We start from the raw sequence: 21,837 nt of genomic DNA, 5'->3' as shown, positions 1-21,837 counted from the left end.
GATATTTTGTTGAGAGTATATGAATAAGGAAATGACTGTGGCACATGTGTATGTAAAATCTTGGAACTGGATGGCATTCTTATGTCTTGGTTTTAGTTGTTCTACCATTTATGCTATATGCCCATATGTCAATGTGTCAAACTGTCTTGGACCAAATTCTAATTCTGACGGCAGAGATTATCTTGCATGGAGGCAACATGAAGCTGTAGAGGCTGTTTGGTTGTGTCATAAATCCCAAGCGTCCTCGATTGCCCGGGATCAAGATCGTTGCCTGGTCGGCGAGCTGCCAAGGCACGATACAAGTTGGTCCGTACATGAACATCTGAAGGACAAAGCCTTCACATCTGAGCGTAACAAGCTCGCCATGGATCATTTTATCCATATCTGAACATTAACACGAGAACAATGGCAGTAAATCAACAATCAATTTCACTGAAAAGGATATTCCCGGACAGTCTCCAAGTAATGGAGATAGTAATCTTATCAACAAAGTGCCCACAGAATCTCAGCCAAACATAAGTCAGAAGCATATTAAGATCGCCTTACAGAATCATAGCTCAGAACACTGAATTCAGGTCTCAATGTAACCAACTGAAAGATAACAATACGATGATTGAAACAGCCTATTTACAACAGCTCAGGTACTGCGAGACAAAAGCATAATGGAACCATCCTAAGCTATGCTAATCGTGGAGTTATCAACAGAAATTCCACCAAGGCCAAAAAGCAATTCTACCAGAAATTCCACCGAGGCAAAAAGTGTTAGTGCTACGTGCTGTCATCATCAGCTCCTATCTTGCTACCTGGACTAAAATGTGATCTTCTACCTCCATTCCTCATCAGAAAGAAGTGTGCATGCATGATCGAGTCACCTGTGAACTGTTATTTCTGGAGCGCCACTGGGCATGCTGATTCCTATATCGTTCTGCAAATGAAGGTCTCATTAGCTTACTCTTCTTTGCTGAAGCATCTCTCTCACTTTGAATATCTCGGGCCGAAAAGCCAATGTGTTCCTTCCTTTCTTTCAAAACTGCTTCTCTGTTCTGTTGTATTCCAGCAAGTGTAGGGATGCATGATGATTTATCAGAAGTAACAGAAATCCCATTGCCACCAAAGCTAAATGATACCTTTTTTGCCAAACTGCAAGCTCTCGTTGGGGGTAAGACATCTGAGAGTTCAAGTTGAATGGTTCCCTTTTGTTTGCACCCCTTGGCCTGCAACTCTGATTCGCTCCCTTTCATAATGTGCAGAGTTACATTGTTCTGACCAGTTTCACTTTCAGAAACGAACCTTTGGTTCAGCACAGGTGAACAACACCTATCGTCCTCAGTGTGTTTTCCATTAAATGGTTTGGGAACTTGATCTTCACAGCTGATGTTATTCTCCATTGCTGAATGGAAGCTTACAGTCCCCATCAAAGCTGACTGATTTCCATCACTGTCAGAGTTGCAATCATCTAGCTCAAGCGGTATATAATCAGCATCGTCTGGCTTGTTTTTTTCTATGATATCTGGTGACTTGAAGACCACAGGCTTAGGGCAAGGGTGTAGAGGGGACTCATGTTTGTGAGCAAGATGCTGGCCATTGTGTTTGGCATGCATGAATGGAATCTATGGTAAAGAGATTCTGTTGTTGCAGAACATAGAAGGCGGACGACTAAAACCATTGCTATGAGTGTATAACCTGAATTCTCGACCAGTACGAGCCAGAGAGATTTTGTAGTCCCATAAAACTTTTGATTTTGATTTTTGGTAGGGTTGAAGCCTGATCATTCTTGAAGAAAATAAGTCTACAAGATTCAGAACCTGTACATGACAAAATCCTAAGGTCAGTAGCAAGTAATTTCTAATTAACGGCAATAGCTGAATTACATCACACATAAGAAACAGTGAACCTGTTGGTATGATATACCAAAGAAGGACCTTTGAGGCTGAAGACAATGTCCTTTAATGGCATCAGAAAATTCAGCTTCAGTTAGGGGCTTACAAAACCAAACTCTTCTGAAAAGAACCTGAATTTCAGAGACAAGGTATGCAAAATAAAAGAAACCTTTATCAGAATGTTCACACATGATAAACCAAAACAAAGCAACAACTAAGTCAATGATTCACAAAAAAAAAATTCATAGAAAGGTAACATGAAGCAATGAATAATTGAGCCTGCCAAAGAACATGAAGCACTAGACTGGTAAAACCATGAGAAAAAAGCCAAAAGCAAAAGCATAATTACCTGAGCTGGTCGAAGCTTGCACAATGAAGCACATGCATCAGGAAGAATGTTCAGTGCTCCATCTGAAGTTGCCTCAAACACTCCATAGAGTTTTCTCTCCTCATGCTCAAACAGAAAGAGAAGCATACCAGCTCTGATCTTCTTTATAAAAGTTGCAGCATAACCAGGTAGGGCAAAATGTTTCTATTCAAAGAATTGCCGCTTAATCTCATGATTGCAGATGATAACTGCACCACCATATACTCCAGGATTGTTAGAGATGTCTGATTTTTGGTGCCGCTGATTCCTTCAAAATGAAAGAAAAGACAATAACAGTCCATAAACACAGCATTCAAAGATGAAATACAAGTCCCCATGCTAATAATGGTGGCATTGTATACTACAGGCTCGTTAAAGGTGTTTCATTTTTGCATTGCAGATTCCATTAAAATGGTAGAAAAGATAGTAATATGCAAAGAAGACATTCGGTAGCTAACTTCTGAAGATTTGGCAGTGACTGAACTCATAGTAAGTCTTGACATTTTCAATCATGCTAACAATGATCAAGATCTACACGTACACCAACAATGACAGAATTATAACAAGATAAAAGCACAACATTACTACGGACACCAAAAATTGGTTAGCCTTCTCCATTGCAAAAAACAGTTCGACGCAGCCTCTCTGCAAATGCAGCGGTAATGCTTGCCTCGGTTATTCCTTCCCCAGACCCCACTCATGTGGGAGCCGCCAGCACTGGATCTGTCCTTTTTTTCCTCCATTGCAAGAAACAGTTCAATAATGCTAATAGAACAAGCATGGATCAAATAATAAAAGCTTCCAAAATTCCAAAACCATGGATGTTCAAAGAAAGCAATCATGAACACTGAACAGCTACTATAACTCTGGGGGAACAATGGGCAATCTGCTATGTACTATTCTTGTAGAGCTGGAACCAAACATGCATCATTCTTAATTTGTAATAACAACAGCAAAATCATCCATATAACAGGAACTCGGATTGAACCCTCAAGGCCCCTGAACCAGGTGTTATCCTCTCTTCCATAATTGTACCAAGAAACTTAAGTATAAAAAACCACACATGCGTCTGAAACAAGTACGTGCTGTTAGAATTTGCAACAAAGCATTGGTACCCTACAGGCAACATCTCATGCCCATGGCACAGGTACTAAAAAAGAATTAACAGCCCACAGCTGCACTATATAGTGAAGATCACCCTAAACCCCACCACATTCACATCTAGGTAGCAAGAACTAAGAAGCAATTAAACAAGGTGAAATGCCAACAATTTTTCCCCAGCAAGAACAGGCAAGAAATGCATCATCAGTAAAGAATCGCACACCAAGCACAACTACACGTATCACCAAGAACCCTAACCAAGCATGCCCAAGACCGTGTTAGATGCAAGGACCAAGGAGAAGGCAGGGAGGAGGCATTTACACGGCGCCGTACCAAGGCTGGCGCTGAAACTGAAACCCTCCTCTCCCGCCTCCCCTCCCGCTCCAGCCTCCGCCTCTCGGCCTCCAGAACGGGCGGTGCCCCGCCTCGAACGGCTGCCTCTGGTGCCCCTGCATCTGCATCCTCTAGTTCCGACCGATCGCTCCGCCCTCCTCCCACTTGTACACGTCTCCCCCGCCCCCGTCCGCCACCTCCTCCTCCGCTTCAGCGCCTCCCCTCCAGACCTTACCCTCCCCACTGGTTTCCTTCTCCACCTCCATCTTCTCGGTGCACCTCGCCGCCTCCCGCTCCACCGCCATTCCTCCGCCGCCGAATCCATCTCCATCGCCGTCTCCCTCCCTCGGTGCGTGCGCGTTCGTGCGTGTTAAAGCAAAGCGAGCCACTTTGCGGAGTGGTGGTTCAGGGGAGAGTGCGCGTGTCTTTGAGAAGAAGAAAGGTTTTTATTTTTTATTCAGCCCATTACGATTCTCTAAGTTTTAAAAAAACGTCATTATAATTCATCTATTTAAAGGTCAATGTCTACTGCATTAATACCATTTTCTACAATGGACGCACTGGCAGACGTCTACTCGCGTTAAGTCTCTGCCTCCTCCGTTACACTGAGGCCACACCACCGTCGCTCTCTGTTTCTCCCGTCCTCGTTCCCCTTCTTCCCTCTGGGACGATTGAATGCGGCGGCACCTCGGCCTTGGGCCGCATCCAGGACACCAACGAGCAAACGCAGAACAACGCGGCAGGCCACCTCTGGCAACGTGGTGAGCAGCGTGGCCGGCGGTGCTCGCGAACTGTGGCAATGCCGAGCGCGCGGTGCACTGCGACAATAGCGAGAGCACGACGGGCTGTGGGTCGACGAGCACAGCCTGCGCAGCCAGCAGCCCGACTACCGACACGACGCGGGAGTCCGCGTGCGAGACGGACACAGGTGGGAGGCCGGAGGCCGCGTGCAAGATGGACGGACGTGGCCGCCGGACTCGCTGACGGACGCCAGGTGCGTCCTCCATTCGTCCCTGGCGGCGCGGCCCAGGATATGGCCCCACTTATTGGTCATGTGGCGCTCCCCGTGGTGGTCGTCGTGGCAGAGCTCGCGCATAGAGCGGCAGACGGTGGCCATGCTCCGCAGCTCCGCCCGGCGGGGGAGCGAGCTGCCGCTGCCGTAGCTCGCGAGCGTCACTGGCCACGCTGCTCGCCACGTCCCTGCAGAAGCCGCCTGTCGGAGGTGCTCGCCTCACAGCCTACGCGCTCGCCCCACAGCCTACGCGCTCGCCCCTTCCTCGCCACGTCCGCCGGCACAAACTCGTCGCCGCCATTGAGCCACCGGACGGAACTCGTGTACGAGCCACCGCTCGGGATGGAACTCGACGTCACGCTCCGCCGGGTCGCAGGTGATGCGTACGCGAGCGCCGACAGCGCCGCCGCCGCGCGGGGCGCTCTTCGAGGTGCACGGCGCGGCCGTCGGGGCGGAGGAGGGTGTGGCGGGGGGCGTCTTCTTCACCTGGCCGTGGCGAGAAGGCTGACGGCAAGGCATAGGGCCCACATGCCCACCATCTCCATCGCCCACCTCACCATCTCCATCTCAACCTGCTGTATACATCCATGCTACTTGCGAGGCCGTCGCGCGGCGCCTCTTCCCCAACGGCTCCACGCCCGAGCTCGCCGCGGACCTCGAGGTCTTCATCTCGGCGCGCGCGCGGGAGATGGTCGTGTACACCCGCATCGTCTCCGTGGCCATGAAGAACTACAAGGAGCTCTTTCTCGAGCACGACGCCGACTGCTTGAACACCTACGTCGTCGACGTCAAGTCTGGGAAGAAGCGGATTGCCATGGGCGCGCTACTCCCGCACGAGAATGGCGGCGGCGTGGGCGACCTATAGTGGCAGCGAATGGTCATGACATGCGGGCGCTCGACAAGCTGAGCAACTACGTCGCCATGTGTTCAGGAGCATGTCCGCCCTACCCATGGACGTGTGCATGGCCCTGGGCGTTTGGAGATCCTGACGCTGCCGATGAGCATGCAGTCTCCAATCTTGGGGGTGCCGGTCGCCGGCGGTGCCGCCTAGCGTCACGTGGTGGGGGATGGAGATGTTGCCCACGACAGCTATCTCCCTGATGACAACGCCCGTGGCGTGGTCGAGCAGGATCCCCTTGCCGACGGTGGCGTTCGAGTGGATATCCGACGGCGAAGACGTGGGACTGGAGCGCCAGCGCCAGCGCGCGGCGGCTTTGCGCCCAGAGCACGTGCGTGATGCGGTGCACCTGCACGGCGACCCAGGCGAGCACGCAGGGTATGGTGATGAGCGCATGGGGTCGGCGAGCGTGAGGGCCGACGGCAATAGCTGCAACCGTGTCGGCATCGCCACATCTGCATGGAGGCCAGTAGCCGAGGCCTTGGCAGGCTCCTCCGTGCGTGTCTGAGGCGTCCGCGAACGGGACCGGCTGAGCCAGTGTAGCTGTTCCACGAACAAGCTAACCCAGCTGCTCCATGTCCTAAGGCATGGCCTTCGCGGCAACCTGCAACAGTGCCCCACCAGTGGCCACTCAGCGCTCGCGCTTGCTGGCGCGGATGGCGGTGGCTACAGCCTACGAAGCCAGTGCGTGCGTTCCGTTTGCGCGCGCAGGCCGCCGAGGGCGAGCGCCGCCGCTCTGGCTCGCGCGCTGGCCGCGCGGGCAAGCGCTCCTCCACCGCAGGCCTTAACGCCTATACGCGTCCATGTATGCATATACATCTGACAGTGGGCCTATATACGTGGCTGGTGTAGAAAATGGCATGAATGAAGGAGAGATAAAATTATAATAGCAAATATCCGAATATGCGAATTATAATAGCGTTTCTCGGAACTTCCAGAATTATAATGGCCTAAATCAAAATAACCCAAGAAAAAATGGAATAGTTAATCAATTGGGCCCGACTAAACGATAGCGAAGTTGCGATCACGGCCCAAACTCCATACTGGGCTACAGCTACAAGCATCTTCCTTTTTCTAGACCCATTTTCCTATCGGGACCTAATTTTTTCTTAATCATTTATTAGACCCTTCTTGTTCCACTGATAAAATTGACCCTTTCAAGGCCCCGTTCGGCTTGGTGAAACTTGACTGAAACTAGCCGAAAACACTGTTCTGGCTGAATTGTTGTGAGAAAAAAATACTGTTCCGACTGAAAAAACAAGCCGAACAAGCCGGTTTCTAGATAAGCCGAACGAGGCTGAGTGTCCAAAATTTGTAATAACTGATAAGAATGCTAGCTTCAACTGAAACGCTCTATTTATACGCGCATAAACAACATAAATTTAACCCATTTATCAGCTAAAAAAACATCATTCTTATTCTTATACCCCTTTTGGAACGTAGGAATTTCACAAAATCATGTAGAAATGGAATGATCTACTGAGTGGGTGCTACTCATCCATCCAACCTCAAATTACATCAGCTACTCATCCAGTCGTGCTACCCCATGTAAATGGAAGATCCACTGATCGAAAAGAATGTTGTTGGCAGAATTAACATTTCCTTTTGCTGCTGAGTACAGAAGTACTATTCACCACTCTGTTTGGGTAACATTTACAGGTATGGAGAATTACAGACGATGACAAGACCATGGAAGGTTCTGTTTAAGCTCTAGATACACAGATCACTTTGTAGCTGAAGTAGCCAGCCATCAACAACATCCAACTCATCGCATATGGTGCCTGAAAGAACAGACTGAAGTTCAGCAAATCAAGTAATTTTCGAAATGGAATGAATCATCCAAGCTGAAGCAAGATGCTCTCACCTCAGTGTTTCTTTTGTTCCACGACGAACTTTGCAGCGAATGGTCGGGAGACCAAGGCGCTGGTGAGCCTCATAGCGGTGGCATCCAGAGAAACCTGAAGATCACACAGGAGAATATTCAGCGCAGCGAAAATGGATCTAGACCTCCAAATAGTGAGATCATGAATGACTAATTGGTTCTGGAATCTTGGACTACACACCATAGTAGATCCCATCGACCTCCAGCACATCAATCTGCAGTAGTCAAGAAACTGAGCCAAGTAAGAATCATAGCAGCCAGAAAGTCCAGCAATGTGCTCCATAATGTTGCTCAGCTGGAGGAAACAGATGTCTACAGATCCTAGCAAAGCTCAATCTAATTAAATTGGTGTTTTTCTACTCTTTGTGAGTTTATAAGAGTTTAACATGACTAATGCATATATTTTTTTTCATCATTAATAATGCATTTTTTTCATTATGTGTCCCAACTTCCAGATAACTGAGATGAAAAATAAATGTGCACAGCTCTTATTGGATTGTGAGGAACAAATGGTCATACTAATCTCATGTTGTACCTATAGTTCTAAACGATAATAAACAGCATTTTTGAAAAAAAAAAAGTACGTCCACACATATTTAAGAGATCTGACAACTTTGGCATAATGTCATATCATGGAGGGAGTACATATTACTCCCTCCGTTCTAAATTATAAGTCGGCTTTGACTTTTTTGGTTCATTCATTTTGCTATGTATCTAGACATATTATTATATCTAGATGCATAGCAAAATGGATGTACCAAAAAAGTCAAAGCGACTTATAATTTAGGACAGAGGGAGTAAGTATTAACACGAACTTCAATGAAACATTGAGCAAATAAAAAATCTGCTTTGCTTGTGAAAAAACATATTTGTTGCAATTCAATGGATTCAGTAATGTGAAACATATATATGCATTGCCTCAGAATTTAATCACAAGTTGATTCATATGTGCTATTCCTAAGAAGAGTGCTCGAATCTGATAGAAACCCCATCTACGTAGATCAGGACTGACCAATAATTGTACTCATGGATGAAGAAATATAAAAGGAAAAGATACAGATATAGATAGATACCCACAGGTACTTGGAGGCCGATGACACGGATACTGTCCATGAGTTCTTGCACCTTGACTGGATCATTGGCACGCGTTCGCATCAGTGGCCTCCGGATTTGGTCTAGTGGAATTTCCATTATCACTGGGCCCTTCTTCTCTGAGTCAGTTGTCAGGGATGGCACTGCTGCACCTGCATAGTGAAAATTTAGACCCGCTTATACATTCAGCACCATGGACTCCACTGGTAATCATTTCCCACTTCCCACAAAAGAAAAGAAGCCGATTTGGAGATTTACACACCACAGGGAGACATATGTTAGCATGCTGAAACAGTTGGTGTGCCAACATATGTCGCGTGTCCAGGGAAATTAAGAAGTGAAATTAGTATCTCTGTATCAGGAGACATGTGTTCTGCAAAAAACTCATTCTCTGACGTTTTTTTTTCTTAATTTCTTTGTAGCTACTTCTGTATCAGGTAGTGTGGATTTGCTGAAAAAACTAAAATGAACTTCCAATGAGTTTGAAGCGAACTATGGAATCAAGAACCCACAATTTATTTTCTTGAATGAATCAACACACATGGGCACGCCTGCGCAGTGCACACCCTAGAGACTACAGAAAGGAAGGATACAGTGTTTGACCAAGATTAAATTCTCTACATCAATTCTTCAGCTCAAGATATACCAACTTCGTGGACTGAACTCAAGCACATACACTGATACACTCCACTAATTCAAAAAATAGAACCTATTTCAGTACAAGAAGGGGATCGAACAAAGGGGGTCATGCGGGTACCGTTAGAGAAGGAAGCGGAGAGCGCCAGATTCCTGCTCCTCCCGCTCGAGCTCCTTCCCCTTCCTCGAGCGAAGGAGGCGTATGGGACCGCGCTGCGGGGGAGGAGAACGCCGGGGCCCATCGCCAAATCCATGGTCGAACTCGACGGCATTGCTGCAGTGCTGCTGCCCGGTTTGTTGCCGGCCCCCCGCCGAGAGGCCGTAGCGTGTCGGAGTGTCGCGTCGATGTGTACCACAAGAGTTCCCTGGGCTAGATGTTAGAGCAAATGGGCCGATAAGACAAGAAAAGGCCTCATTCGAGGGTCAGTCTTTAGTCTGATCTGTCGAATGTGGGTATCGAAGAATGGCGACTGTAACGATTGCATTTTCACTTTCATCAGGACATAAACGTGCATGTACGTGTCAAAGTTTCGATCTGCCATTTTGGACTCTTGTAATTCCTTTTAGCGCCGTTTGGATCTTTTTATCGGAGGGAATTAGAATCGACTAGGCTATTTAGCTTGAAATTTGATATTCCATAATTTTTCAAAGTTCACATATAAGTCTACCTCAAATTTATAGGATGAAAGATAAAATTTGATTCTATAAGCCACTATGTTATGTTTTTACTTTTGATAATGATATACCGTGGGCGTCTGTTCCGTTCGGACCGACCCACCGCACACGGAACGACTCAACGCCCTCATCCGCTCTCGCTCTGTGCTCCCTCAGCCTCATCTCCACTCTGCTCCTCGCTCCCCCATCCCCACACCTCGGCTCACAAACTGCGACGCGCTCGACGGACGCCGCGTCCGCCCCGCGCGGCCCGTCGGTGCTCCCTCCCTTCCTACCCTCCCCCTCCGCGACCTCCATTGCTACCCCGCGCTCCCCGGTGACCCGGTTCCTGCTCCCTCCACCGGACGATGGCAGCCGCTCCGACGAGGTAGGTTGGTCATTCTCTGGATCTGAGCCCTCCTCCTCCTCCTCTGGATCTAAGGGGCGCGACGGTGGCTAGGGTTTCGATGAGCTTTGGATCCTATTCTCTCCTCCCTTCGACGAACTAGAAGGTGATGGGGCTAGGGGCTGGAGCAGCCTGCACCTCGAACTCATCTCTTTCGTTGTTTGTACGTTTTTGCTGTGTTTTCTCCCGTGTTGCAATGGTTTTTTTTGATGTTGCAATAGATGATTTTCGAATGTTGCAATGGGATTTTTGGGTTGTTGCAACATATGTTTTTCGAGTGTTCCTATTTCCATGTTTCATGGTTGATTTTGCGGTATTGCAGTACTACAGTTTGAAATGTTGCAGTACATAATTTTCGATGTCGCAGTATATATTTTTTCGATGTTGCAGTACATGTTTTTTAATGTCACACTACATATTTTTTCGATGTTGCAGTACATAATTTTTTATGTTACGGTATAATTTTTTTTGATGTTGCAGTACATGTTTTTCAATATTGCACTACATATTTTTGCGATGTTGCAGTATTTATATATTGTTGTTACACTACATAGTTTTTCTATATGTTTTGCAACGTTGCACTTGAAGTGTTTTGTGCTCTTTTGGGACAGGGGCGCGGTGGACAGGGACAGGTTCCGTTCTATACGTGGGGGCGGGCGGGTTCCGTTCTATTCCACGTGGGGGATGGGTGAGTTTCAGAAGGGGAGCGGCGTCCGGGTGCACTCGCGCGCCGGACGTCCGGGCGCTAGAATCGCCGTTTTACTTTGCAACTTATAACACGTTTTTCAACTTGCTCCTATACAATAGAAATACAACATATAAATATCTCTCTTATATGACCTATAGTAATATACAAATATATTCTATATACAAACATATTAGCTTAATTAATCTATCTAAATTATGACTATTAAAATAAATTCAATTTCAAGGATCAAACGCCCCCCCCCCCCCCCCCCCCCCCCACCCACCCACCCAGAGAAATGCATGCAAGTTGCCAATCTACAAGACTACAACAGCTCTTCAAAATAACAGGAAAAAATGTTCACCCGCTGCTCAAATATTCAAGTATATTTTGTACATCTTCAGCTAAAAAAAACATAGGAGCTGGCTTTTCGCTTGGACAAGTTTCTCGTGATCATGCGTGCAACATAATCAGGGTCATCAGTGAAATATTTTCGACCTCTGTGTCGCGATGCCAGTTCAAAATTCCTGAGGGAGTAGGGGTCGCCTGGTACCTTTTCAGCATTAACCCTCTTTCCACACATTATCATCTTCAACATCGCCAGATTCGTGGGCCTCCGCATTCAAATCTGCCAATTTGCATGTTTCGGTTGCATTCCCTACACATTTTAAAACAAATTAGGCAGAATAGTGGATGCAAAATCTACATGGGTATATTAACTGCACAAGTGGAGGTTCAAACATTATACATAACTGAAATAGATGATGAAATTAAAATTAGAATTTGAAGTAGGGGCAGAAACACCAAATTCCCAAATTAAAAAAAAATCATCACCAGAGGTTAAAGTAAATGTAAAATAATCACAGCGCAGGCTCAAGGTAGTCTCTGTCAAGGTCTGGTATCATAATTAGGGTAGCTGATAATCAGACATCGACATCCTTCATAAAACTGTTATAGCTACTCCCTCCTTCCAAGAATGATGAACATATTTTGATCAGCAAAAGGCATACAAAATATATTTTGACCCTTAATTTCTTACAATATGTTGCCATTTGCTGAAGTATCAATATCATCTTAAAGGCACTTTAAATACAAATGTATTGATACAAGTTTTATGTCCTAAACTTTTATATAATTTGAATAATTGTTGGTCACAGTTTGTAAATTTTGATTTTTCCCTATACAAAATGCTTATCATTCAGGAATGGAAGAAAGGTAGTGGATGTTTGATATCAATGAGACGGTGATGAGGGATCAGAAGCTATGAGAAAACATGTCTCAAATGTTGATTAGAGGAATAGAGATTTTGGTGAAAAAATGCCCTAAACTTCTCTAATTAAACATCCAAATATTGTCATTCTCTATTCCTGATTTCTCGCTGCCTCGCTGGTCAAAGATGGACAGCGGGGTTAGCTCTCTAGAGAGCACACAAGGTATATAAAAAACTTTTGGGGTTCAAAAGATATAAAGACCTATTTTTATTCAAATGGCTCCAAATGAGGATTTAGAGAGTGAGTTTAAGAAAGACTCTTGGAGATACTCTTAGACCAACATTTAAGCAAGGCTTATAATATGAAGAAGAGAAAAAAAACCCTCAAATACATGTACACACTTTATTCAAGGAAAGTAAAAAAGGTTAGTCAGACTTATTTTTGGAATCAGTGATGGTACCATGTCCACACATTAAATACATGGATTTCCATGTACATTATTGTCAATTTGCTATTTATTAGACAATAATTCAGGCCTGGTGTAGTGGTGAGAGCTGTCTCACTAAGTTAGCCTCTCCACAGATTTTACGGGGGAAGGCTTGCCTCGGTTTTTTCCTTCCCCAGACCCCACTCATGTGGGAGCCTCTGGCACTGGGTCCGCCCTTTTTTTTAATAATTCAGGTATAGTTTGAAGATAGGTTGGAAGACCAGTTTTTTCCTATACAAGCATTTCAGATATAGAATACAGACTAATATGATTCAGAAGTTCATTGGGATATGGAAAAGAGTTGAAATCTAACTTAATTATGTTGGATATACAACCAAGAAGATTCAGTAGCACTCGGAGCTATATGGAAGTCTTACCTTCGTCTCTCCAATGTATGTCGGTGTACCATACTGCCCTTATGAATTCTTTGAAGAACCAGCTGCAGCAGGGTCACCAATTGCAAAAGCACCAATATTTGCTCTTCCATGTTTGTAGACTCCCAAACTCAGGTGCAGGCAGATTCTTCACTCTATCAAGTTGTGCAACCAATGGCTTCAATTGCTCCTAATGTAATAGAAAAACAATATAAAGAACATACCTCAGTCAGATTCTTAAAAACCAAGAACAAGATTCAGAGACACTAGTTGATAGATCGGTATACATGCAATCACCTCCAAAATGTTGCATATAGAACACTAATCATTCTTTTCCCAATAATCTTTTTTTTTACCAAAGAGACTAATATTCTCAATTTCTCATCCAAGCACTTGTAGTGATATCAGTCAAACTATTTCTTGACTCTAGGCAAACAGACTATATAAATTCTAAAAAACTGTAAGTAGACAGCCAAGGACATGAAACGATTGGTTTTAGGGCCTTTTTGATACACATGGCTAGTTACTAGTCGGAGCTAAAAATTAGCCCAAAATTAACTGAAGTTGGAGGCTTGACTCAAAAAGTAGCCCACCTATTAGCCCTCTTGTTTGATGCACAGGGCTAATATTAGCTAGCTAACAATTAGCCCCTGGGTATCCAAACAGGCCTTTATAACGGTGAGATATTTGCTATTTACAATATAAAAAATGTGTAATCTCTAAAGGTTATAGCAAAGTTGGTGGCATTCATCGTGGTAATGTGCCATTCCTGTCACAGGTGGATGTTCGTATCAGTTTTACAATATTACATCAGTGCAGCTATATATGTGTTCTTGTTTTCTTCCAAACTGTTTGGTTGACTTTCTCAATCAAGCAAAAAAGTATTCCCTTTGTCAACCATCTATTCTCAGCAGCAGTTGTGCTGGAATGCTGAAAACACCTAACATTTTTGTTTCCTTCTATGATATTTGGACTGAGCACGTAAATTTTGGCATTGAAACTCAGAAGAGTTCCAAAGATAACCGAATACTAACTTCAATTCTTTGCTGCATGTCCTTTAATTTCTCACGCCTGCGCTTTCTAACATTGTCATCGCCATCTCCCATTTCCTCAGAAGCAAGCTTGTCACTCTCTGCAACCAGTTCACCATTGCAAGTTTCACAATGGAAGTACTCATCCGTGTAGCTTACCAGTTGTACTGCATCAAAGGCTGAGTATCTGCAGATCAGAAGAAAAAGTTAACCAGAGCGCACCAGTTTTCTGCCTTAGCATGAATAAACTAGACGAACGCATACTACCTTTTATTACAGCTAGGGCATATATAGTGTTGAATTGTATTTCTGTTGTCCAATTCATCCTCATATTTTTTCTTCATGCGGCGAATCCGGTACCTTACAACATCACAGATCTGTGTTTTGGGAGGACAAACATCCATTATAATTTGTATTGGATTACAGAACAAGAGACAGAGGAAAGATGAATGGGGACATAATGCTCTTAGTATAATAGTGAGTTTCATACACAGTAAATATCAACAAACTGATGAAAATGTAAATGATAACTAAACTCGAGAAACCACCCTTGACATTTTTGCATTGATCCAAATACAAGTGTTTTGAGCTAAAGAGAACAGAACAAGAGAAATGCCCGCAATATAACCAGGATGCAAGACACAAGAAAATCGACACGCTACCACGACGCGACGTGCAGTTGCCAGAAACTAAAACAAACAGGTCCATGGATTTAAAATTGAAGACTTGTATTGCTTGAGAGCAAACAAAGGGCGAGATGTAAACAATTGAAAGCAGGTGCTCTATATGCTAGTGTATATATATCAAGTTAAACAAGCTTTTGTACATGTGTCACTCTTTAATTTATCTTTTGCACTCATACCCTAGAACCCAGGGCCCAATTAAAGCTTCGCTTGTAAGGTAAATGTTACAAATAATGGAGGTCAAATATTTTTCCTGCAAGGCTAAAATTATCAAACAGAAAGAAGGATTAACTCATGATAATACAGTACTAATAAAATTTCTCCCCCTTTGCAATCAAGGCCAATTAATTAAGAAACATAACAGGAGAATCCCAAAGCATTAGTAATCTATAAAATAAATGTACTTCGTCATTGCTCAGGGAAAATTTGAAAAAGGTACCTCCGGCAAGAAATTAAAGGCAACATACAAATATCTTGTTCTTTTTCTAAAAAAACACTCTTATCTATAAAAACAATAACAACTTAATGGCATAGGTTTTAGAAGAATAACCTGAGCATAATCCAAGCAACAGTATGAATGTGTGTGCATCTTTACTTTCTTTTCTCCCTCCTTAGCAACTGGTTGACCATCATTAGCAGCTGCAGCAGCAGCATTATGTGCTTTTGCGTTTTTGCTGACTGCAGCGACAAACAGCCTGTTCGCTTGTTGGTTTCAGCCAGCCCAAATCAGCCAGCCAATAGTGTTTTTCTCTCACAATAAACCAGCACCAGCCAGCCCAAACCAGCTCAGAAACCAACCAGCGAACAGGCCGAAAGATCAAAGCAAATACAAAATCAGATAAGATAAGAAGACAAGGAACCACACCCAAAGGAAACACGAGTCATGAAATCATAAGATATTCACTGGCACACAGATGGCGAGAAATGCAAATTTCTTCAGCCAGCCACCAACTTCAACAACAACAACAACAACAAAGCTTTTAAGTCCCAAACAAGTTGGGGTAGGCTAAAGTTGAAACCCAGCAGAAGCAATCAAGGTTCAGGCACGCGAATAGCTGTTTTCCAAGCATTCCTATCTAAGGCTAAGTCTTTAGTTATATTCCATCCTTTCAAGTCTCCTTTTATTGCCTCTACCCAAGTCAACTTCGGTCTTCCTCTGCCTCTCTTCACGTTACTATCCTGCTTTAGTATTCTACTACGCACCGGTGCCTCTGGAGGTCTCCGTTGGACATGTCCAAACCATCTCAACCGGTGTTGGACAAGCTTTTCTCCGATTGGTGCTACCTCTAATCTATCACGTATATCATCATTCCGAACTCGATCCCTTCTTGTATGACCGCAAATCCAACGCAACATATGCATTTCCGCGACACTTATCTGTTGAACATGTCATCTTTTCGTAGGCCAACATTCTGCACCATACAACATAGCAGCTCTAATCGCCGTCCTATAAAACTTGCTTTTTAGCTTCTATGGTACCCTTTTTGTCACATAGGACACCAGATGCTTGGCACCACTTCATCCACCTTGCTTTGATTCTATGGCTAACATCTTCATCAATATCCCCGTCTCTCTATAGCATTGATCCTAAATATCGAAAGGTATCCTTCCTAGGCACTACTTGACCTTCCAAACTAATACCTTCTTTCTCCTGAGTAGTAGTGCCGAAGTCATATCTCATATACTCAGTTTTAGTTCTACTGAGTCTAAAACATTTGGACTCCAAAGTCTCCTGCCATAACTCTAGTTTCTGATTCACTCATGTCCGGCTTTCATCAACTAGCACTACATCATCCGTGAAAAGCATACACCAAGGGATGTCCCCTTGTATGTCCCTTGTGACCTTATCCATCACTAAGCCAAACAAATAAGAGCTCAAAGCTGACCCTTAATGTAGTCCTATCCCAATCGGGAAGTCATCCGTGTCTCCATCACTTATTCGAACACTAGTCACAACATTGTTGTACATGTCCTTAATGAGCTCGACGTACTTCGTTGGGATTTTATGTTTGTCCAAAGCCCACCACATAACATTCCTTGGTATTTTATCACAAGCCTTCTCCAAGTCAATAAAAACCATGTGTAGGTCCTTCTTCTTCTCCCTATACCGCTCCATAACTTGTCTTATTAAGAAAATGGCTTCCATGGTTGACCTTCTGGGCATGAAACCAAATTGGTTCATAGAGACCCGCGTTATTGCTCTCAAACAATGCTCGATAACTCTCTCCGATAGCTTCATAGTATGGCTCATCAACTTAATTCCTCGGTAATTAGTATAACTTTGAATATCTTGTTTATTCTTGTAGATCGGTACCAATATACTTCTCCACTCATCAGACATCTTGTTCGATCGAAAAATATGGTTGAACAACTTGGTTAGCCATACTATAGTATGTCCCCGAGGCATCTCCACACCTCGATTGGGATACCATCCGGTCCCATCGCCTTACCTCCTTTCATCCTTTTCAACGCCTCTCTGACCTCAGATTCTTGGATTCTCCGCACAAAGCGCCTATTGGTGTCATCAAAAGAGTCATCCAACTAAAAGGTTGTGTCCGTATTCTCACCATTGAACAATTTGTCAAAATACTCTTGCCATCGATGTCGGATCTCATCCTCCTTCACCAAGAGATGCTCCCTTTCATCCTTAATGCACTTAACTTGGTTGAAGTCCTTTGTCTTTCTCTCACGAACCCTAGCCATCCTATAAATGTCCTTCTCTCCTTCCTTCATACTCAAATGTTGGTAAAAATCCTCGTACGCTCTACCCTTTGCCACACTTACAGCTCGCTTTGCAATCTTCAACTTCATGATGGAAAATTATAGATGAATAAATTTCTGTCCACCTACATACCTAGTTACTTGATAAGTGCCACACACATTTTCAAGGCATGACAATGTTGAATTATCTTCCTTACAGCTTAACGCCATTTAAGTAAATAGACAACAAGGACATTTTGTCACCAGTTGGCGGTTGGAACTTGCTCATATCTACAAAAGGGAATCACAGCTATGCATGTTCAACAACAGATCAATACACACAGAAAAACTAACCTCCTTCCGATGATCCCTCGCGACTAGTTTCTCCTCTTCAAAGAAACGGAGAATGCGACGCAGCTGTTTCGAGTGGAGCTTCAATGCTTTAGCCAAATCTTCCTCCCGGACCCACTGCCATCTGAGGTGGAAGTAGAATACTTTTTGCATAAATCAAACAGACCCAAAAAAATCAAATAGGTGGTTAGGTTACACCACAAAAAACCCTATGTTGAATGGATACGTGGGTGTGGGTGAGGCCTCATATCGCGTACCGGATACGTATCAATGTTATTAAGTCATCCGACTAATTGCAATTTGTCGACCTATTCAGCTAGAGCGACTAGAAACCAAGTCGTCCGATGGCCTGTTGGTCCGTTAGGCTCATTGTTTTTTGGTCTCCCCCTCCCCCCTCCCTCCCTACCAGCTGCCTGCCTTAGCAGCAGGTCTCGCTGTCTTAGCAGTGCACCCTCTCTAGCTACAGGTGCCTCCTCCCTCTCTAGCCACAGGTGCCTCCTACCGAAAGCAATGTTCAAGAAGGCGCTAGGCGGTTTCTAGGTGACGACCCATGGCCTAGAGCCTAAGCGAGCCTAGGCTAGCCTAGGTGTTTCAAGGCGTTTTTCTAGGCATTTTGCTAAATTTGCATTCAGCATGTATAGCTGAATAAATATATAAATGTAGTAGCTGAAATGCTGAATAAATAGAAGTTCCTACAGCAATAGAAGTGGTATCTTGTGAAAAAAAACAAGTTGTAGGGACTAGAATGTAAGAAATCAGTAAAGGAAATCATAGCAAGAAAATTTGCAGGAATTTTTGCAAAGTGGAGGGGCAAGTCGCAAAATCGCTCTGTCCTATCCACATCTCCCCCCCTCCCTCCCTCACTCCCACCCTCCCTCCCCCTCGGGAGGGAGGGAGGGAGGGAGGGGGTCCCTCTCTCCCTCCCCCTCTCTCCCTCTCTCTCCCCCTCTCCCCCTCTCCCTCTCTCCCTCTCCCTCCCTCCCTCCCTCTCTCCCTCTCCCTCCCTCTCCCTCTCCCTCTCCCTCCCTCCCTCTCCCCCTCTCCCTCCCCCTCCCCCTCCCCCTCCCCCTCCCTCTCCCTCTCCCTCTCCCTCCCCCCTCCCTCCCTCCCTCCCTCGCTCTCTCTCTCTCCGGCTGCAGGCAGGCCGCAGGCTTAGCCTTCATGTGTTGCCACAGCTTCGCCTCGCGCACTCCCCACGCCATCACGACCCAAGGCCAGCATTTCCTTTCTGCTCCCTTCCCCTCTCCTTCAAACATATGCGCATCTGACTGGATTGGGAGGAGGGAGGACCGGAGGAGGCTGCTCAACAATGGATTCGGCGACGTAGCTCCCTCCCTCGGGCGGCGTGACTCTGGATCTGGTGGCACAGCCCCTATTCTCCACTTATCCCCCTAGGCGAGGCGTTACCCCTCCGCCCAGCGCTGAAGTGCGCCTGGGCGAGCGCCTAGTACCGCCTTTTTGAACATTGGCTGAAAGGGACTTGAAAGATAAGCACCTCATCCAACTGTTAGTGTACATCCTCCTTCTCCGCTTCTTGCTGTTAGCTCTCGTTATTCTTGCTTTCTAGCTCTATTTTGGCCGCTCTTTGCTTGCCTTAAAACTTGAATATGGAGTTTTGGACACTTCAGAAATCAAACCTCGCCAGTAAGTCATCAAGTGACTATACATTCTATCTTAAAATTTGGTTCATATAGCCTTTATACTACATGCTATATAGTATATTGGCCCTGGTACATAGAGGACGACTAGGGTCGACTAGGCTCGACTAATTGAGCTTATCAACAACTAGTCACCTTATCGGTGCCATGGCGACAGGGTTTGATTAGATGATTTGAAAACACAGATACATATCTTCTGAGTATTTGTTTTTTAATTAATTTTGTGAATATTGAGTATGTCAGCTGAAACGTATCTGCAATGTTTTATTGTTACTAGTTTTAATATGTGTTATTATCTTTATATTTTAAAATGGTAAAAAGTATCCAGATTTTTTGGGAAACTGCCGCATACGTGCTACATAGCAGAAAACAAATCAAGCATCCAAAAGATATAGCATGAGTGTGGTGTCACTGGACCAGCAGGTGAGGTGTGTTGATGGCATATGAAGGCAAGGTGCTCGTGCAAACTTGAAGACTAGCAACAAATTATTGAGAAGACAGACGGTTCAACAGAAATAGTTCGCATCCAGTACCTGGTGACCGCGTCCAGGACGACGACGGCCATGCCATGTTTGTCTCCATGGGAAGTCTTGGGCTAGCTGTCGCCCTTCATGGAGACATCGTCGTAGAAGGCGCGGGCCGCCAGCCTCACCAGCCTGCAAGAAAACCAACCCACCCGATCCCGCGCGGAGGTCAGCAACGGCTGCAGCTAGGGTTTCAAAAATGGAGTAGGGTCGAGGCTCACCGGTTGAAGGGCTTGATGGAGCTCATGGTGGTGAAGACGACACCGGCGCGCCGGCGTGCGGGTGATCGGGGTTCTGATTGCCCGCTTACGGCATAGGGGGCGGGAGGAGGGGTGTCGGATCACGCCGGCCGTAGCCCACACCGGTCGGATCAGAGGGGAAAGGGCAAGCGAGAGATATGGCCCTGTTTGGGATAGCTTATTTCAACCACGCTTTGAATCAAAGCTAGATTCATCTCACAGTTGGCTTCCGCAAGAATCCAATGGCAAAAGTCGCACCGTTTGGGGGATTTGCGGCCACGACTTCGTCTTCTTCGCCGGGGTGACATGCTGCTTGAATCGTTCTGTCTCCTCCGTCGAGTCCTGGGTGGGTACAGCCACCAGCGCAGGGATGAAGACGACCGGCGGAGCGAGGAAGGGGAGTTCCACGGTGGCGCGAGGAGGAAGACACCGCCGGCATGAGGAAGCAAAGCTCCGCGGTGGCGCGGGGACGAAGACGACCGCCGGAACAAGGGGGGAGCCGACTTCAGCGTGGAGGACAGCAACGATAATCGACAAGGAGGAGGCGGGGCGGGGGCGGGGGCGGAGGACAGGACGATGACGAGGGAGATTTCGGGGCGGTTTGTTAGTATTTGAGAATCACTTTGAATAAGCAGAGTAAGAATCAGCTCTAGAGCTTTGCCTTCACTTCTAGTATCGTTGGGCTAGGTCAGTCTTAACCCAAAATTACTCGATAATTTCCATATCTCTATCTAGGCACTACGAGGGCTGTTTGGAGGGGTGGCTTAAGGACTAAGCAGAGAACCATAATGTGGTCTCTTAGTGTTTGGATACATGTCAAACTCCTAAGCCAGGCTCGTAGCAGTTAGCATCAAAGTAAAAAGTGTTGAGGCCTATGAGTATTCATCCTTCCCGCTGTAATTGGCTCAACTGCGTTCAAATTAAAGATCGAAATTGAGCCAACCAGCTCTTATACTGCTTGAAGAGACCATGACATTTAAGAGCGGGTGAATTAGGCAACTTGAAAACTGTTTCTAACTATTGGCCTCTAATTTTCTCCTAAGCAAAACCTATGCAAAGATAAACTATCTAGATGTGCAACTAATGTTTTGCTAGATGTGTTGTTATCTCTACCACAAAAGAGTTATGCAACCTAGGTTTCAATCCTATCAACTAGCATATTCACTAATTTAGGAAGGTAAAGCACACAACCAAGGTACACAATATAAATGTGGAAGATAAAAGGCGATAGAGATACAAACTCCCGTTCGACGATGTTGGCATTTTTACTGAGGTATCGAGAAGCACGTAAGTTTTTCCCTAGTCCTCGTTGGAGCCCCTTGTAAGGATGCCCTCGCAAGGGCCAAGCTCCCGGTCGAGTAACACTGTGAATACCCTTGGTCCTTTCTGGGTCTCCAAAATAGCCTCTCCTGGATAGCTCCCCGCCGTCTTCACTATCGAGCTTCCATTCGAACCGCTGTAGGCCTCGTTCCCTTCGGTAGATGGTGGCGGCCACACCACAAACACAGTTCGTGTGATCTCGCAAGACTACAAACCCCTCCGGTACATAATAATGGTGCGCGCAAACACCGAGTGGTAAGATGTATGCAAACCTCACTAAACACTAGGTCTAAACCTAGAGCAAGCGCAATTA

At 45.5% G+C, this 21,837-nt stretch overlaps 1 protein-coding gene and 2 pseudogenes across 2 annotated transcripts; all 3 read right to left on the bottom strand.

The window, feature by feature from the left end:
• Window positions 1-510: 510 nt before the first annotated feature.
• Window positions 511-4,688, bottom strand: LOC136523559 (uncharacterized; annotated as a pseudogene).
• Window positions 4,689-6,990: 2,302 nt separating this feature from the next.
• On the bottom strand, window positions 6,991-9,559 carry LOC136522176 (sulfiredoxin, chloroplastic/mitochondrial-like). 2 transcript variants are annotated; one of them, XM_066515968.1, is made up of 5 exons: window positions 9,323-9,559; window positions 8,551-8,717; window positions 7,655-7,688; window positions 7,456-7,549; window positions 6,991-7,385 (listed from the first exon to the last, which is right to left on the bottom strand). In XM_066515968.1, the coding sequence occupies exons 1-5, from the start codon at window positions 9,471-9,473 to the stop codon at window positions 7,295-7,297; spliced, it is 537 nt and encodes a 178-aa protein (XP_066372065.1). In that variant the 5' UTR covers window positions 9,474-9,559; the 3' UTR covers window positions 6,991-7,294. The 2 variants fall into 2 exon arrangements, with proteins under 2 accessions (XP_066372065.1, XP_066372066.1); XM_066515969.1 differs by having other exon boundaries at window positions 6,991-7,372.
• A 3,229-nt stretch (window positions 9,560-12,788) lies between these two features.
• LOC136523558 (uncharacterized) lies at window positions 12,789-20,212 on the bottom strand (annotated as a pseudogene).
• Between the last annotated feature and the right edge of the window lie 1,625 nt (window positions 20,213-21,837).

The sequence above is a fragment of the Miscanthus floridulus genome, chromosome 18 (genome assembly GCF_019320115.1).
Source record: "Miscanthus floridulus cultivar M001 chromosome 18, ASM1932011v1, whole genome shotgun sequence".
Taxonomy (NCBI): domain Eukaryota; kingdom Viridiplantae; phylum Streptophyta; class Magnoliopsida; order Poales; family Poaceae; genus Miscanthus; species Miscanthus floridulus.
The sequence above is the reverse complement of the archived record's forward strand: the minus strand, read 5'-3'. Positions and strand labels throughout refer to the sequence as shown.

What these genes read in the sequence shown, in the direction of transcription:
- LOC136522176 (XM_066515968.1), bottom strand. Translation starts at nt 9,473, where the DNA reads ATGCCGTCGAGTTCGACCATGGATTTGGCGATGGGCCCCGGCGTTCTC. An exon ending in CTCCGCTTCCTTCTCTAACG is followed by an intron (nt 8,718 to 9,322) that starts GTACCCGCATGA and finishes TTCACTATGCAG; the next exon opens with GTGCAGCAGTGCCATCCCTG. An exon ending in TCATCGGCCTCCAAGTACCT is followed by an intron (nt 7,689 to 8,550) that starts GTGGGTATCTAT and finishes TGACTACTGCAG; the next exon opens with ATTGATGTGCTGGAGGTCGA.